This window comes from Odontomachus brunneus, unplaced genomic scaffold (assembly GCF_010583005.1).
Source record: "Odontomachus brunneus isolate Ranch 3 - 2012 unplaced genomic scaffold, Obru_v1 Obru_scaffold_006, whole genome shotgun sequence".
NCBI lineage: Eukaryota > Metazoa > Arthropoda > Insecta > Hymenoptera > Formicidae > Odontomachus > Odontomachus brunneus.
The window spans coordinates 413,559-433,272 of record NW_022639456.1 but is presented as its reverse complement, the minus strand read 5'-3'; the positions used below and the strand labels follow the sequence as shown (position 1 = coordinate 433,272).

General features: G+C 42.8%; 2 protein-coding genes across 3 annotated transcripts in view; one reads left to right on the top strand and one right to left on the bottom strand.

Annotated features, from left to right (window-relative positions):
- The window catches only part of LOC116852701 (cationic amino acid transporter 2-like), an 8,210-nt gene extending 6,494 nt beyond the window's left edge, over nt 1-1,716 (bottom strand). Inside the window, exons 1-3 of the mRNA XM_032833357.1 lie at nt 1,547-1,716; nt 1,345-1,464; nt 786-964 (exon numbers count right to left, since the gene is read on the bottom strand). Of these exons, the coding sequence (XP_032689248.1) occupies nt 786-964; nt 1,345-1,464; nt 1,547-1,601 (354 nt within the window). The 5' untranslated portion in view covers nt 1,602-1,716. The remainder of the gene's footprint in view (nt 1-785; nt 965-1,344; nt 1,465-1,546) is intronic.
- Nucleotides 1,717-5,624: 3,908 nt separating this feature from the next.
- LOC116852695 (protein kinase C, brain isozyme) overlaps nt 5,625-19,714 on the top strand; it is an 82,352-nt gene continuing 68,262 nt past the window's right edge. Inside the window, exon 1 of one of the 2 annotated variants that reach the window (XM_032833303.1) lies at nt 5,625-6,955. In XM_032833303.1, coding sequence (XP_032689194.1) covers nt 6,759-6,955 — 197 coding nt within the window. In that variant the 5' untranslated portion in view covers nt 5,625-6,758. The remainder of the gene's footprint in view (nt 6,956-19,714) is intronic. The other variant, XM_032833293.1, reaches the window with a different exon arrangement.

Below are 19,714 nucleotides of genomic sequence, written 5' to 3'. Positions count from 1 at the left end.
CTATATATATATATATATATATATATATATATATATATATATATATATATATATATATGTAACAAAGAGTATATTATAAATATAAGTGTACAAAAATTATATATATATTCTAATGGATGGAATATTATTTCAATTGGACGGATTAGCGTGCAATGCACAGTCGTAGTTCCTTACTAGAATAAAAAAATCAGTGATAATTAAAGAAATATAAAACTGAGACTAAATTTTGACTTGCAACAAACATTCGTGACGTTAAATAACAACCATTTAAAAGCATGTAATATTTGCTTATCCAAATAAAATTCTTATCTTAAAACATGTATCATAAGGCCATTAATACGGATATTTATGATGGCCTGATTGTTCAGATAATTTGTACAAGATTAGATAAAACTTAATCTATACATGTATTAGAAAAATATAAAATTATCTGGCATAATCTTTGTTAGTAACCAGTGTTGTACTAAAAAAAAAATGAACTTTGCATGTTCAGTCTGCAGTGGGCAGATTGACTGTTCATTAGCTGACTAAAACGCCAGCTAATTATGCTATAATTATTTGTCACAATAATTATACCATGGTTATTACTTATATATCGTTATTACTTGTGCCTCTGTAGAACGATTATCACTGCAATCTGAATATACCCAGTAATGAGATCAGGAGCGTTGCAGTAAGTATGCTGTTGTATAACGCTATTTTGCTGCCAACAGACTGAAACAAGTGATGAAATATTTGTTAACATATTTCCATTTTCTTGAAATTATGGACAAAATCATACTTACTACAATATAATAGTTGCATCTGTCACCCTGACAACAATCTGAACATTTCCAGTCCTGGTACCATATATGTGTGCAATCAGGCATGTTATTCCGCTGTCGCTTCATGCATTCTTCCTTGCTGGTACAATTTTTGGAGACATAAAATTGTTTCTGTGCACCCTGTGACCAGTATGGTGTACCTGCAAAACCACATATTGAATTTATTATTCATATACATGCAGTCAGATGCAAAAATATCTTCCAACGCAATTGGATGCAAAAACATTCGCTATAGCGTACGATTACATACATCTAGTTAATTCAATTATCTCATTGAGATTAAAAGAATTATACTCATGTTACTGAAAACAAAATACTCAAGTACCGGTATCGAGATATCAATGTTGAAATATACTAATTAACTAAAGTAAATGTTTTCTTATCGGTTCTTGAGAGTGATTGTATGATATTGTTTACTTAGCTAAAATGAAGAACTGATAGACAAACGTGCATTCGAGGCTTACACAAGATACTATGTATAACCTCACAAATAAAAGGTAATGACAAGACGCGCACTCACTTCCCCATTTAATTTCCGTGTAACAGGAATCGTACTCTTGGCCACAGGTTTGAATGGTGTTCAGGCATTTGTCTCGATTACCCTCTTGATCTGTACAAACGTAACACTCCAGGGCGTGGCCTGCGACAAAACACTCGTCATAAGAAGAGAGCTAAGGGAAAAACAGTAAAGCGGGAAGATTATGTGACGTTTAGCCACTTACCGAGTGATACGCAGATGATAACGAATAGCACGATACGCCAGTTAAAGCTCGGCATTTTGCCGAACGTGAGATAACCTGATCGCGTTTTATCGCGACACTTCTCGAGACGCGTCGTCAACTTCGAACGCAACTAACAGATGTGTAGGGTCAGTGACGGATTGCACGGATAGGCACCGAGTTCCTTTTTAGAGCATCGAGATTTTTTGTTGATCGAATACTTGCCCTCTTACTCTACTATGCTGTACTCCTTAGTAGAAGTAATTGAAAATGTAATTCTTAATTTCTTCTAATTCCGTTAAATTTTAATTGGCAATGGAATGGGAGGGGATTGATTTATTTATATCGGAGGTATCTCTTAATCCGTCACTGATCGAGGATCGTTGAGATATAGTAAGTGGCGCCATCTCGTCCTATAAAGTTCGGAGAAAACAAAGAGGTGAGTCACAACATGGTGATCTGTTTGGAATGTATTGCGAGTAGATCTGCGAGGAATGCGTGATAGTACGAAGCACTTCGTGATAAAATTATTATTGACTTTTATAAACGTTTGTCTATCACACCACACTTATATTTTATATATACACTAATTTTTTATAACAAGCGATACATAACCGTACAGGTTAAAACCTATAAAGTCAATGATATCATAAGACACCCTATGGATTTTGGCTTCGAAAAAAATGGACAACCACAGTCTCTTCTTATTTAATGTCAAGTGGATCTCATTTTGACTGAATTTTTATTTGGACCAGTCATGTTTCCACTAAACAGTCGAAGGTAAGCAACTGCCAGCGACTAAAATCCACACAGATATCAAGTTTGTTCGCGCCGATATTGTTTAAGTATGCAAGACAATTGTGTGCAACGCGAGCTTTCAGAGGACACGAAAAATTGCAATCGACAGACCTTGCATTTGATCTTATCTCGGTTGATGGTATCTCGATGATTCATGTTTTCGTTCGCGGCACTGTAAAGTCCGCGTTCCGAGTTTATTATTCTTAATTGTACCAATCTCACCTCTCGCGTCTATCGATCGTGCTCTCGAAAGTTATCGGCGCTCTCGTACTCGCCTCGAACAATACGGAGGCCCGAGAGACATGTAAAAGTTTTTTAAAAAGATGTTCAGGATGTTCTTTAGATTTCTATTTGCGACAGCTGCCTTGGAAGAGCTGCTTCCTACGTTGTCAGTTCAATCTTATATTTAATTAAATTTTTTATTCATTTTAATTGTACGGCGCTTTAAAGAAAAATATGTCTGAACAAGGTGTTTAGTGAGTAATTGGCGGGTTAGATTAGATAAATTTAAAAAACCAGAAACACGATGCACGATTTCGTACCTTTCCATTATATATATTGACTGGCAGCTCAGTTCACTGTATAGATCTCCCTAGTACAGTGAACTGAACTGCCAATGCATGTAAGAAGGCATGAAAAAATCGTGCATCGTGTAATTCTAGCTTGGATCTATCGCGAAGATAGATTCCATGTACATGACTGTCACTGTTTTCGTCCTTCTTGAGCGAGCAAGCTCACGAAAATTATTCGATTATGAATTGATTATCGATCGATTATGAATCGATTACTAATTGATTATTGATCAATTCTTGCATCGAACGTATTACCTGAAATTGGCTGAGGAGCTAACTTCGTAATAGAAATTTTGGATTTGTAAAATCTATTAGGAACCACTATGTTAAGCGGTTGAATTTTTATCTATAAATTTTTTTACCTATATCGTGTCAAGTGTGTGAAATCGAAAAAGAGAGATTTAGGACATATAATAGTTAAAGAGGATTAACAAATTTGAAAAAGCAGAAACAATGCGCAATAGAGCTATGTTATTCCGTAGAGTAAGTTGAAGACATCGTGACAAAATCGTTTGTCGAAAAAAAAAGAAAAAATTCTGAATTTGTACATTCAACAATCTCATCTACGATCGTCAATGCGCATTAACATAATGCGTAATTAACGACAGTCGATTATCGATGATTGTGTGGCGCATTCGCCTGGTAATTTTCTGGACGGTGACCCGGTCATGCCGAGCGTGGGCAGCGTGTCCTTTAAATGGGTGAACTTTTACATCGGTACTTCCGCGGTCCTGCGGGATACCCCGCGGACATTCCGGGACACACGGCGCATACACTTTCTGCACGTGTGTGCTATCTGGTGTGTGCGTGTGTGTGCGCGCGCGCTCGCGAGGACTCTCTGTGCATGGTCACGTTATTAAAAATAGCCCGGGGGTATTATTGACCCGCACGTCACAACTTGGGTTACAGTCTTTCCAGCTGACCGGCTTAGGATCAAGCTATAGCACATCATCGTCGTCGTCGTGTCGTCTCTCTAACCGGGGGTGCAGGTACATATGGACGATGCTAAGCGGACAGACGACCACGAGCCCAACGAGACGGTTTCTGCGTCTCGTCAGTGGCTTCTCCCGCCAGAACGCGGTTTCTCCATATTTCTGCGTTTTCCGACACGACGAGAAGCGACCGCGATCGATGCCCGATGTCGAAAGATATTCGTCGGCCCGAATGAAAGCCGATGGATCGCGAGCGCGAGATGGAAGCCTACACGAATTCGTGCATTATCGTCAAATACGATCGCATTATTGCTCCATTACCGTGGCACGCGATGGAAGGGCCGCGGCCCATTCTCTCCCTTAGTGAGATTCCGTGTCATCGATCTTATTATCTTACCCGCCGCGCCGTTCGGCACGGTCTATTCTATCTGAAATTCATTTGTCCGAGGCGTAATCTGCACGCGACGATATCTTCGGGAAGAAGAAATGCGCAACACCACGCGCTCGCGGAGATAGTAAAAGTATCGGCAGATGTAAAATTTACGTGTACGTGTATACATCATGTTTATTTATAAATCCATGATTTACGGGCGTGCTAGTCACGAGGAAATTTTTACCGAGGTCGCGCCATCGAAATCGAACGTTAAATTTTAAATACATAGCGACTGAATAAAATATCGAAGGACCAGACACGGGTGTTGTACATGCTCGGGCAAAATAATGTGAATGAGAGAAAAGGCGACTCTCCCTTCCACACTAAAATATATAAATATTCATAAAGATTTATTATTAACTCTCTCATGACATGGAGGTTAAGTTAGGTAAACTCTCTTTCTCTTTTTCTCAAGGATAAGGACATGGCCACCCTCCACCTCGAGATCGCGACTTGGTCGGATCGTAACGGCACATGCGACGTTAGTAAGGATACAGCTAAGGAAGTGTCTGACACCAGACGGTCATAACCACTGCACGTTGATACAGCTCGTGATGCTAGCCGGCGCGGCGGGTACGTCGTGCGTTTCCGTGAACAAGTCGAAAAGAGCCGAATGCCGCACGAATCCGGAGCGGTGTGAAGTTGCCGCTACGTATATACGCTCTAATGGCGAATAGAACCAGCCACGGAAGGGTTGATCTCCGCGTTTCGTACGCAAATATATACGTCTCAGCGATGTTCCACGGATCTAGCCGTCGTTCCGAATAGATAGAACTGGTAATAAGAAGGATGAGCGAGAGTAGAAGAAGCCAAAAGAGCAAGAAACAGCGAGGTAGAGAGACACGCGTAAAAGTTAGGTCAGGTGTAGGCGGGCGAAGGCAGAGGTCGAGCTTCCACCACCCACTCGTAGCCGCGAGGCGAAGCCCTAGGGAATATTCCGCGAGCATGAAAGAATAAGGGAAGGGCACGACCTGGACACTGGCAGATTACAGGAAGGAAGGAAGGAAGGAAGGAAAGAAGGAAGGAAGGACGAAAGGAAGGAAGCGAGAAAGAGAACAAGAAAGGGGAAAACATACACGCTTTTCCCGCTCCCACCTCCCCTCCTCCATCCTCGCCCATTACGGCGCCGCGTGCAGCTCGCGGGTCTCGTGGCCGCCGTCGGATGTCGATATTCGAGTGCGCGGCGCAGGCTGAGCAGTGGCAGCGCCGAGCCACTGCGCCGAGAATCTAAAATTATCGGATAGCCCGCGCGCGCGCGGCTTATATAGAGGAAAGAGAAGGAACAGAGGCGCGTAGCAGTCATATGAGTGAAGAAAGATAGAGAGAGAGAGAGAGAGAGAGAGAAAGAGAGAGCGGTAATAACAGCATAAAACGAGATGGACAGACCAACGATGTATACAGTGTGACAGCTAATCCAGTGCAGGGACGACAAACGCGGCCTTAGAGAAAAGGAGAGAGAGAAAAAGAAAGAGAGAGAGAGAGAGAGAGAGAGCGAGCAAGCGTGAAAAGGAAAAGTGGGCGTTGGAGAAGGAACGCGACCGTGAGACCGCTTGACGCAGCGAGTGAGCAGAAGAGAGACAGCGCGAGCAAGTAGTACAAGTAGTAGTAATGGCTAGTACGAGCGTAGTAGGAAGTGAGAGAGGTGGCCGAGTTTGACTGAAGGAAAGAGAGAAAGCGAGTGAAGAGCGCGTTTCACGAGAGGGAAGAAGAAGGAAACACGCGCGATAGAGTCGAGCAGTCGATGCCGGGAGAGCGCGGTGTGCGCGCCGTGAAGTGAGGTAGATTCGCGCGCCGCTACCGCGCAGAGACAAGGACGGTGCGAGCGAGAGAGAGGCAGAGGGGGCTAGACTACCGGTGTGAAGTTGGAGCAAGACGCGCGCCGATAGAGGAAGCGAAAGCGCAGCACCCGGCGGGACCATCGAGAGGGAGAAACGGGCCGAGAGAAGGGTTGGAGGTGGAGGAGAAGAGGAAGGCTACCTCCACAGTACCGGAGTGCGCTATCTAGCACCTAGGCTCGCGTTGGACATCGCAGAGTACGCTAGACGACGGCTGGAACGAAGCGCGCGCGCCCAAGTCGACCGAGTGCAGGCTGCCGTTTGTCTCTCTCTCCCACTCTCATTCAATCCCTCTCTTCCCCCGCAGCTCCTCTCCGCTCGCTCCCTCCCATCGTCCGTCAAGCGTCGCGCGCGCGAGACACACCGTCGTCGGTCGGTGCGCCGTGTGACAGCTCACGCGCGCGTTCTCTTCTCCGTGCCGACGTTCGATCGTCTCGTCATCGTCGTCGTCGTCGTCGTCAAGCAGCCAACTTAACCGCGGGACCGAGTGCCGAAAGTAGACGCGGCACCGCGCGTTTGACAGGCTCCGGAGAGACCGGCATCCCCGGTGACGAGCCGCGCGAGTAGCTCGGCATCCCACCGTCGTCGACATCATCATCGTCGGCGAGCCGTTGTCGATTGGTCATCGTCATCAGCGGCGGCACCATGGCGGATGATCTGGAAAACTACACGTGCGAGGATTCCCTCGGGCCCGGCGACACCAACACCGTCTTCGGCAAGAAGCTACGGGGCCGGAAAGGTGCCCTCAAGAAGAAGAATGTCTACGTCGTCAAAAATCACAACTTCATGCCGAGATTCTTTAAGCAGCCCACCTTCTGTAGTCACTGCAAGGATTTCATATGGTGAGTGCAATGTCGAATTTTTATCCTGTTGCGATTGCCGTGTGCTGAGGCGACGTGCGAACCCACACGCTCCCTGTTGCACTGTCCGACTGGTTGCATCGAGGCGCATTGATTGGTTCGTTGAAGCTTTCTCTTCGTTCAATCTGGGCCTAAGATAAATGACAAATTATCACATAGAGTTTCGTTCAGATCTTCGAAATGTTGAAGGGCACGCTGAAAACTGTACTTGGTTGTAATTTAGGCGAGATATCGTGAACACGTGTTGTTATGAGTCTATCGAGGACATCTAACAACACAAGTTTGATAGTTTAGTCCCGGGTGTTTTTCCCGAATGTAGTGCTCCGGGGAGCAAAAAAAGAGAACACTGTACGCGCCGAGAGCGCGATATGCGCCGCAACAGTTCTCGGCCGGGACTCTGAACCTCCACGTAACTAACTAACCAACTACATCAAAGCGCACGGTTCCACTCTCGTATTCTATTCTATTTCGGCTTTGACCGCTACCACACAGTCGTTACTATCATTAGCCTCATTATTTGAGCGCGTTCGAGCTCGAAAACGTGTCGGCGAATCCCGTGGCTACGCTGGCACGCTTTCGCTCCGCGTAAACGTATTGCGTCGGGATGCGTTCCGGTAACGATCGAGTTTGCATCCCCGGGAGAATAGCAGGTGAACGCCTCGGGGCTCCAGGCTCACCACGAGGTGGCTTGCATCGACAGTCCTGTTCGGCTAACAAGGCACACTCCATCCTGTCGATTTTCACCAAAGTTTATTAATGGATTTCTAACGTGGACGCGCGATCTCTCGTATCGATTTCGGTTGACATTCGTTTATCTCGAAAGTACATTTTCTCGGCATTGCATCGGATCTGTTTGTGTGAATTTCAATTCTTCTTTCTTTCAGCAAAAGTACCACAGTTATTTTTCTCAGGATTTCTTAAAATCGAAGAAAGTTGTGACGGGCACTATTGACGGTTTCCTATTGTGTATCTTTTTTCTCTTTCCTTTTTCTTTTTAACAATTGCCTGATCTTCTATGTATACAAGAAGATGACATTTGATTGACCTTTTTTATACGCGCGACGACTATAGTCAACGTCTCATTTCTCGCGTGTCAATTATAATTGACGGTTGTGAACGATATCCAGTTTCCGCTGGATGAGTAGGAACGACGTAATCTTGCCTGTTTATTTACTCTTCATCGACTTTGCCAATCTCGTGTTCTGTTTAAGTCGTGATTTTACACTCGCGATATTACGCGTCACGAGAGACTGAGATGAAAAAAAGGGAGATTATCTCTGTATAACAATATATAGATTGACACGACACCGAAAGTACTAATCAGTTTGACATCGATGCGACCGAGTTGTTGTTTTGTTTCTCTTCGACATCATTTTCATTATTGTACACGCGTCGTATACGCGATTGTTGAAGGAAAAAAAAACAACACAAGAGAATCCTCTCCGCTTTCGCGGCTTCATTCCTCCTTGTACACACTGTAGCATATTGATGACAGAGTTTGGGATCAAGTTATTGATCCTATTGGTCATAGTTATGCAAGAATGTGATTCGACCTACAAAGTACAATTTTTGAATTTTTGTTTGTTGGGTAGTCCATACGTCTTTCAACATAAGACAAAATAGATCGAAGTCTTATTAATAAATAAGCTTCTAATTAATTCAAAAACAGTTTTTATTTTCTACTAGTTACGTTTTTTTCATCAATTTTCTTCAGAGTTAAACTTGTCAATGAATTCCCTTAAAGAAAAGAAAATAAAATAATAAAGAAAAGAAAATAATCTCGTTGCTTGACTCGTTGAACGACGGCTTGTTAAAGTGCTATTTGTGCTTTTTAAATTACGTATCAGATTTTCATCTTCATCTTTTTCGAAACTTCATACTTGAGTTGGATCATTCTTGCATAACTACGGTTAATTATAAAGTGGGACCACACTCGCGGTTTCTCTCAGGATCCAACTAAACGACTCATTTCGCTCGTTCACAAGTTCGTGAATCTTTCGTATTTAACTTTTGCGAATCAACGGCTGATGCTGTGTTAACTTGACGATTCTCCTTCTCTTCGCACCACGACGTCGAGGTGCTCACCGCCGGACAAATACATAAATTCAGTCGATAATGGCTCTCGGCCGCTGGCTGGTCCAGTGAAACGACAACCAGTGGTTAAACGATCCGGCCTTGATGTACTCATTCTTCTTCTCGTCTCGTCGTTCGAATTAGAAACTTGTGCGATGCTAGAAGTGGCGACGCCGGCGGGCGCACGCGTCTTTTCCGAAAGTATTGACTTTTCACGAAGCGCGTTTCGACTCGCAGAAACTCTTCCTAGCGCTCGATTTATACTGGATAGATTTGATATTAACGCACCTGTCGCGACGAGAGGTTGAAATACGAGAGGGCGAGATCGTTATACAAAGATCTGTTATCAATCCCGTCGGCGCTTGCTCCCGGTGGGGGGTCGATTGCGCGATGCTTGAATGTTTGTTTGGCCGCGTTCAGAGTCGGAGAGATAGGTAATCTTTATATTGGACTAGTTCTATTTCAACTACTTTGTGCAGAATACTTTGTCGCTCTTTAACATTGCTACTACATTGGTTTCACTCAGTTTCGCCAAGTATGTGCTGGCAGTTATACTTTTAGGAGTATCCATATGTTACAACGATATTTAGTTACCACAGACAGATTTTTGATGTTGACTTTTTTTCCGCGCGCGTCTTCAGAAGAGTCGAAATATTTTTCAGACCGTCGTCTCACGTGTCTCGTTTCACGGTGAATCATCAATAGTTTTGGAAAGGTCGGCCGATCAATTCCAATCACGATTAACTCGAGCCACTGGTTGCACGTTCACCGGATTCGCGAAATGACACTTCCTTTTGTCTCATCTCGTAGTGAAGGCTCTCAGTGTCCAAAACGGGGCTTTATCGATCCGGAGGTCCTTTCGACTCGCACGTTCGTCGGTCGCACGTGGCTCGCGAAAACGTGTCGTAAAAATGTGTCGCGAAAAAGACACAACGTTCGGGACGTTTCGCGATCGTCATTGTCCACGTGTGCGTTCGTGACCGATGACCCTGACGGACGATGACGCGTATTATCGCCGTGTGCGCCGTGCTACTTTTCGCGTTGCGTTCGCGAAGTACGTTCTGCGAGGATGTGACGTGTTTCGACTCGTAGTCCTGCCTCTTTGACTAATCCGCACTTTCGTTCGTACATATCGGTCGCCCCGTGTCGCCGGCAAGTAGAAGCACATATTGTTGGTGTTGAAATTCAATTGCAATACATATGTTAATATCGATGGCTGTGGGAGGAATTTCCTTTAATTAGAAGAAATTGACATTCCTAGAGTTCTATCTTTCTGAACGATTTGTTGGCGGAACAGCAATTCCCTCCAGAGAATATCTTACGATACCTTATGCAGTATTCATGTCGCGATGTCTTCAAAGGGCGAGACTTAGGCGAATCGTCGTGGCATCGCAGACAAATCGATTGAGTGTTTATAAATCTCACGTCTTGTATCAGCGTGATTATGCGAGATGGTGTCTTTCTTTTTGCTACACTAGACAAGTCATTGTGATTAGCCGCGTTATAACGAAGGTAATAACGAAGTTGGCGATATCGCGCGTGTGCGAGCGGCTACGTGGCAAGAATTAATTCTTCGTCGTTGCGCAACGTTTCGCTAACGAAGCTACGATATTGGCGAGAAACCGGCCGTGCTCAAGGAAAACGATCCGCGCGGATGAGATGAGGTGTTACGTAAAAAAAAGGAAAAGGGAGGAAAAAGAAGAAGAGGAGAGAGGAGAGGAAAAAAGAAGGATTAATAGAACCAGTCGGCAGATTTATGCCGGCGACCTTTCTGTTAGGATTCACGTCTTTTGGCTGATCGTATTACTCGGGGCTCGCGAATCTTATTATCCCGACACCAATCGACGCGAGAACAACTAATTTCAGACTAACTCGTGAGAATAAAAAAACATAGATGTTTCATTCTCCCACTAGAAATCGCTACGGTGCGTGTAGAAAAAAGTACAGAACCACTTTCAGTAGGTCACGCGAAGTTGAGGCGAGATAAAGATTTTGAAAGACGTGCAAGGTCTCGCAATAAATTATTATGAGATACACGGGAAAAAAAATTTGATTGCATTAACCGAATGTCTGGCAAAAATATGAACGAAGCAGAATTCCGAGTTGAAGAATTTTCTTCAAGTTAACAAGATCCCGATTTTCCGGTAACTTCCATCGGAACTCCGGTCCGTTGATATTTCATCAGGCATTCGGTTGATCCAGCAAAATTCTGTTCCCTCGCGTATCTTATCTTGTTTCTCTCACGCGCAACGTCGACGATGATCGCGTTACCCTGATCAATTTCCCGCTTTCAAACCGCGAAATGACATTAGTTGTGCTCGTTTTCGGCTATTGATTTAATTCGCGCACAGACGTGGATGAGAGCGGACCGCTATGCACGCGCGCGGGATTTATTTCGCGGATTTCCTGCGCGGTTTCACGCGCGATTCATATACGCTTCGGTCCCATATACACTGAGAGAAAAATGTATGATATTTGGAACTATAATAGCATAGTAAAAAGATTATAGTTAGGAATATCTTTTTTATAGTAAATGTCATCATAATGTTTGTAATATTTACAATATAAGCACAGTATAAGCACTGATTCAAAACTTAAACTGATAAGCACACAGTATAAGCACTGATTTCAAACTTTTACCAAGAATTATAATTATTTGAAATAAAAAACATAGTAAGGTAGCAAATATTAAATGGTAAGAGAAATTAACTATTTTATATAGTCAATACAATTGGAATATTTGGAAAATATAGGTACATGTAACTATATTTCCAAAGCGTGCTTTATTATACACATAGAGTAATAAGATGGTGTTCTATAAATGTGTGTTCATTCTGCTATATCTTCGTGTTTAGATGAACTATAAATATATGTTTGAGGCCAAAACGAACTATAAAATATAGTGAAATTATAGTTATTTCAACTATTTTTTTCTCTCAGTATAGAGTTTTACAATCAGCCCAGTACTGAGCCAATACTGGTTGTTGGAGTTCCAATACTGGAAAAACTATTGGCGCAGTACTGGCGGATAACCGGATGATAATTTCGGCCCAGTACTGGTAAATGGTACTGGCTCAACCGTTGTTAGCCAGTACTTCCCCAGCATTGATAGTACAATCGGTTCAGTACTTAGACAGTACTTGACTTGTAATACCGCCACAGAACTGCTTTCACAAAAATATCATATTAAAAAATACTGAAAAATTATTAATAATTAAGTATTACCAATTCAGTAATTTATTAATTATTTGGTCATTATTTATTTTCTGGTAAATATTGATAATAAAATCACTGTTAAATATTGATAATAATGAAATACTGAAAATTATTGTATAAAGATGAAAAATGAGAAAATCATAATATTATACAAAAATATATTTATAATTTTTAATTTTCTCATGTCTCATAAACCGCAGGAATCAAAGATTGTTAACAACACGCTCCAATTTTTCGCGAATCTTCCCTCGATAACTTCGATCCTAAGCGGGTAATACCGGTTATCCTCATTCATGTCCTGACTGCGTTGAAGTGTTGCTTAACTTGACGATCGAGTGGCACGCGGTGATTCCAATGACTCCAACGATGTTCTTACGATTTATACATATATAATTTATTCTCATAGTATTCACAGTATATCATAACATACCTAGCAAACACCAAATTAAACTGTTATATAACTTTTATTTAGTGTTTGTTGCATAATTTATTAATAGATATTGAAGCAATGCAACAACATTCGATATGCAATGGATATTGATATAATGTAGTGAAGCAGTGACAATTACTTTTAGATTTTTAACAGAATATTATAATGATTAATCCAAACAAAAAAATAAAAAGATCCAAGAAAATCCAAATCAAACAAATCGAATTATTAAATTTTGAAAGAAACTTATAAAGAATATTATTTAAAAAAATAGTGTTGTTTCATCAAATGGCATGGTTTCCTTGGACGAAATAAAAGTTTTTTATTTTCATCATTTTAAAAATGATATTTTGTTTAAGAATATAATATTTTAATGAAACAAACCAAAATTGAACAAATACGAATATTAAATTTAAAGAAACTTTTTTTCCGAAAAAACGTATAAGAAGTATAAGAAGTATAAGACGTATGTAATAAAACTAATTCTAGCCAAAAAAAGAATTAATGACTGCCACTAACAAGTACTATTCTAACTATTATTCTACTTGCCAGTAATGGCTAAATACTGGCTAACAGAGGTCCGGCCGACGATTGGGTGCCATACGTTGGCCGAGCGTCGGCGTTCGGCAGTCTTTCATTTGCTAGCAATGGTTGAATACTGGCTGACAGAAATCCGGTCGACGGTTAGCTGCCAAGCGTCGAAGGCCTTCGGCAGCCAGTCATTTGCCAGCATTGGGCCAGTACTGGCTGACAGAATTCTGGCCGATAGTTGGGTGCCATAGCTTCGGCCAAGCTTCGTTGGCTTCGTTGTTACTACTGGCGATTCTACATGGGGCGTCAGGACGCTCGTGAATCGTTATCAGGTCGCGTGCGGTTTTCGCCGGTCGCTCTTATCGAGGAAGTATGCGCACGTATCGCGCACACGTCTTGAATAATCGCGGGTCAGAAACCGCACTCTCTATTGACACCGTCGCAGTTACATTGTTATCGCGCGCGGTAATTAATTTTAAATTATCGTTACTTAACTCGTCGTCGCGGTCGAGCCGGCCTGGGAATGACGTGAAGCGTCGAGTGTAATTAGAGCTGATGCGCGACATAAACGGCACGAACGACTCTCTTTGCAAAACCCGCGCATTTTTATACTCCTATTCCGATTTATTGATGTAAACCGTCGATACGTATCGGTGTGCGCTCGTGAAGCACCACTTCCATTATTATTTCCGAATATTGCGAAGCGGAGAACATATATTCCGCGAATGGATATCACATAAAATCGTCCAAGTACGATAGCTATTTACCTTGCCGTCGGAAATTCATCGCATCGACCCATTTACGCGACGGTCTCGATTATCCCACTTGTGATCCTACGTGCTTAAGGCACTTGTAACTCTTGTAACAAAACTGAGTTAATACCGCGGCTCCATCGGAGTGCGTTCCCCAGCTGCTTCTCTGTAGCCGTTGTCTCGACGCTACATCAACGATTCAACGATTAGACGGAGCATAGACAAGTTGGTAGCGCATCCCGGTTATTCGCTGCAGTCGCGAAATTCTCCAGATTTTTCTGCCGCGCGTCTCGCGTGCTCTGCACCTCCCTCCCCGCTCGAATTTTATTCCGGTAAATAAAAGTTAAAGAAATGTCCGTTTTCGCGCACATCAGCTGGTCAGGCCGCTGAAAATTTGACTCTGCCGTGCGTACTTTTTCTTTTCGTCTTTCGCGCACAGTCCTCTCCTCGAGGAGGCTTCCTCTTTTCCGCGCGATTTCGCTCTCGAGTCGCTTTTCATCGCCCAGCGCCCATTCTCTCCGCTGCTCGCGGCAGTTTAAATGCAACTCTGGAGAGTCTCAGGCTTCGGCGCACACTTTGCGGAAATGTATCGAGCTTGCCGTATGAGAGTACGAACATACACATACACATACACACACACTCTCTCTCTCTCTCTCTCTCTCTCTTTCTCTTGCATTCTCTCGCCGTATATACGAGCGTGTCTATACACGTAGGCCTATAAATCGCCGCACAAAACATCTGACCCTTCCGTCCACTTGCCACCAGCAGATTCTCCCATGTTTCACGCACACACGCGCGGTGCCTACACCGCATACACAAGTATGCACGCGCCAGAGACACAACCGTCGAGTTCGCAATGAGCATAGTTGTTGACCTACCTATCCACATCTACCCACCCCCGCGTACCCTCTTTACCACCTATTTGGAAAATAGCCGGGCGAGGAAATAGGCGAACATCGTGTTGAAAGGTGAATTTTCCAAAATTTGCGCATGTCGAGTTCGGCAATCCTGATTCCACGAGTGCAGAAGGGTCGGGAGTGTCGGCTTGAAACCGCGCACGCACTCAAATTAAATTCTCCCAAATTGACCGATTTTTTCGAGCAACAGCGACGCGGCGGAATTACAGATGCGCTGTTTCGTGAAAATCTCTTTCTCTCATCTGCCCGAGTTCGCGCGGCAGGTTGTTTTAATATCGTAAAGTTCGGCGTATCTACAGTAATAAGTTTTCCCACAAGGCGGTCGACTTTTCCTCGCCTCGCCGGGAGAAGAGGCTATTACTGTTTTCATCTCGATGTCGGAAGCCGCGAAAGTCATTTCTATCGACAGCTTTTAAACAGTAGTTCTACATCGCCTCGAATTATTCTCATTAAAACTAGAACGGCGCCGAGATTTGGCGATTGTACGGTACGGTAACTTTTAATCTTGGGCAAGCCGAACATCTCTCTCCGAATCGCAAGTAACGTGAACTTCTGAGCTACAACTTTTCATGTATCGCCACTAATATCAATCGACATTATCCGATATTAATAAGAAGTACTTAGCGGTAGCGAAACGATCGTGTCGAGTGTAATTTCGCGATAATCTCACCAGCGGTGAGAGAAATCGAAGGGCAACGAGGGAGAGCACCTTCGAGCGTGGAAAGCGCCTCGCGTTCGCACGGATACTCCTTGATTTATCGGGGCGTTTTTCCTTCGACGTCGATCGGAAATGGGGCGCAAAAGTACGAGCGACACGATGTATTGTCGGCAGGAGCGTTGCAAGTCGCACGGATCTGTCGCAGTGCGAATTAAATCACATGAAATCCGGCGAGTCTCTGTACTAGCCGTGCAAAGAGAGAGTGTAGAGGAGAGATATGTACCCGGAGGTTCGGATTAGCGACGCGTGATCGATAATTGGACAAAAGTTAATTATCCCGCTGCTATGCGTTGCTTCATCTCTAAACATGTAGACTCTTCAGCAGTTGCGTCACGATCGCGTAAATCGCTAACAACCGCGATGTCGTTACTGTCGATAAACCAACCGGATATTGTCTCCCATCAGTATCTGATTAATAAATAACAAAATATCCCCGTGACACGACTCGCTCTCGCAAGGCTACGTCGTTGCGAGACTGCGCGATCCGCGTTAATTCTCGTCGCGATAATTTCATTTATTTTAATCAGCAACCGGCGAATAAAAGAAGATCGTTCGAACCTTTCTGTCGACGCGATTGTATTGATCGTCAGAGTGAAGAAAGGGAAATAAAAAAGAGATTGAAGAAATATATATATTTTTTTTTCGCAAGTACTTCCGATCGATGAAATTTACGCTGGCGAAATTTACGTATTTAAGTTTGTATCTAGTCAAGGAAATATATATTGGAGACTTATTTCACTGAAAAATGTTGGCATATAAGTAAGCAGAAGATCTACTTACAAGTAACACTACCCAAGTGCCACACGCCGATCTTCTTGAAACTTTGCACACATGTAGTACATCGAAAAACATTAGACACGTATTTTTTTTATTTTGGCTAACAAGGCATTTTAAGGTTAGAAAACACATTCGAAAATTTAACACTCTATAGCACAATGATAACTAACGATACTCCTGAGCGTCATTCTTTTACAGCTTTTACGACATTACTTTATTAATTTCATTGTCTGAATGTATCTGAAGTCGCTAATTATGATTTTAACATTAGTTTTGCGAGATTCAAAATGACGGACCAAATTCGCAGACATTTCAAAGACTTTATTCAAAGTCAGTTTCGAAGAAGTTTTTTAGACCCATGATTACGATTACAAACTAATGTCAAAATCATAATTAGCGACTTTAGAAACATTCAGACAATGAAATTGTCAAAACAGAATAATGTCGTAAAAGCTGTAAAAGAATGACACTCAGGAGTAGCGTTAGTTATCATTGTGCTATAGAGTGTTAAATTTTCGAATGTGTTTTCTAACCTTAAAATGCCTTGTTAGCCAAAATAAAAAAAATACGTGTCTAATGTTTTTCGATGTACTACATGTGTGCAAAGTTTCAAGAAGATCGGCGTGTGGCACTTGGGTAGTGTTACTTGTTAGTATGTAACACGTATCGTGTATACCTCGTTGTGATACGTTAAATTAGCACACACCAACACACACACGCACATAATCCGTCTCAATGAATTTATTTATTTCGCAAAGTGAACTAGACGCGTATATCCGCTGGAATGAAATTTAACAGTATTTTTCAAGAGTACTATATGCACAACGTTAATGTACATTTTGCAGTCATTCACGGATAGAGAATTTTATAGTAAAAAAATACTATAAAATTTTGTAAGCGAGGAATATAGGTCGACATTCTGCAGTAATTGACTATCTTGTAGAAACTAATAGAAACAAAATAAAAGATTGGAAAAAATCTATATGAAAAAAAACTATAAAGTACTCTCTTCGCACATAATATCGTTTCCAAAAATCTCATTCTATTGATTGAATTGTCGAAAAATGTTTGCACTTTTTTTCGTCGTTATTTTATTCTTTTCCGTACGACGTGAAGTGAGTTGCTGTGTTAATTGTAGTACATACGCTTACACAGAATGTTTCGACCTGTAAAAAACAAGTTGCAGTCTGATTTATGTTCGTCGCGAAAGGGGACATCGCGCTTTCAGCGACCATTGCGAGGGACAATTTGCAGATGCTAGAGTTACGCTCTTCTTCTGGCTACACGCCTCTGAAATTCACTTGGGAACGTGTTCCACGACGCCTCACGATGTAGTGCGACGCTGTAACATGTATCTGTAGCGTGTTGTGTAAAATGGTCCTGTGCATGTGTGCTGTGCAACTCGCGTTGTATACCCCTTTTCGAAGTTAACCAAGTATATAGTGCCGTGGAAGGATTCTCTAATTTATACGAGTACACACGTTATCCTCGTCGTCGTGCGTAAATTGCGTCGTGAAAAGCGCATCGTGATCTCTCGGGAATTCGTTTCACGGAACGTCGCTCCGGAAAAGATCGAAGATATTCGCGATTTATTACGCAAGACCGTCGCAAATTGAATTGCGCCCGCGACAATAGCGGAATATAGCGAAATATTCTCGTCTCCTCTGGAATATCAATTTACGCGAAATACGCAGGAGAATATCGTCGCTGTCGGATGCTAAGCGATTCAGCGAAATTCGTCGGCGGATATAGCTTCCGCGTCATTTTTCACGATTCGCTGTCCAAGTGAGCGACAGATCGCGACAATGCGCGCCGAACCTGCCGTTGTCGTCGCGTGCCGTCTATCGTCAGCGAGAATTAATTCTGCGTATCACACCGACGACACAATGGACACGACGGAAGCTATCGGGTTAGCTTTCTTGCTAGCGAAAGTTCACGGCCGCGCCGGAGCTTGCGGTGCTTCGTTCAATTCGTAACGAGATTACGCGAATGCTTATCGCGACGTTACGCAGCTGTGACGCGGCCGATCTGGACGACGTCGGGAACAGTTTTTACGGTTACACCGTTTCCGAGACTCGTTACGCGTAACGACGCTTGCAACGAGGTCTACTTGCGACGAGGTCGTCGAGCAAACGCCGTTGAGTGGCGCGTCCCAAAGGTGTCGCCGCAACTATGCGACTTTTATCGCGAACGCGTTACCTAAGTGATTCTCGAGCGGTATTCTTCTTTTTCTTTTTGCTCTTTCTCCTTCCTTGGCCAAGATCTCTTCGTCGGGCATCTCGCGTGGCATTTCGAACGCGCATACATTGGCATAAATATATCGAACACATCGATTGTGTGTTTTCTTCTTTTCTTGCGACAACGCGCTCACTCGCTCTTCGAATGCAATTTTTCAGAAGTAGTTACACGTGTGTACCTTTAGTCTACATCCTGCATTCGAGATGCACCTGACAAAATATTTTGCAATTCGTATCTTGCGTTTGAAATCTATATACATCTCGACGGTATTCCGCCCGCGGCACGCGGTGTCAATCGCCGCGAAAGATCGCGTTGTATTCTATAACAAGAGTAGAAAGAGAAAAAGAGGGAAACAGACTATTGTTTCGCGAATGTTACACGTTTTCGCTTTGTGCGCTGTTCTATATGTTGGCCATCTGTATGGAGCAGAGTGTAAAATTTAACGTCAAATGTGATCATTGCTTCAAAGTTCGCTTTTGCCCGCGATATTATAATATCCCGAATTACGGCGTAAAACTCGTCGCGTTTAATTTGATGTAAATGTTTATGAATTAATTTCTGATGTTGTGCTGTGTACATGCATATGTGTGTGTATACAGGTATCTCCTACACCTCTCTCCCTCCCGTTGAATTAAAAAAACGCGTTTGACCTCAGTCAAACAATATGGCAATGAAGAAGCGAAGTGATGTGCAAGCGATCCTGAAAATTGTTCGTAATTATATGTAAGAATGATTCAACTCACATGAAAAACATTGAAGAAAAATAAAGATAAAAATTTGATTTATATTTAAAAAAATTTAGATAACATTGACAAGTTTAATCCTTAAAAAAATGGATAAAAAGGACGCAACTAGTAAAAAGTAACGCAACCAGTGGAAGATAAAAACTGCCTTTAATTAATTTTAGACGCCCCTAAGGCTTGAATATTTTTTGTTTTATGGAGAAAAGTTATTAACCCGTTGGTAACAAAAACTCGGAAATCGTAATTTTGTAGGTTGGATCATCCTTGCATGACTATGACCAATTTATCTCTTCACGGACAGAGGTAGAGAGAGAGAGAGAGAGAGAGAGAGAGAGAGAGAGAGAGA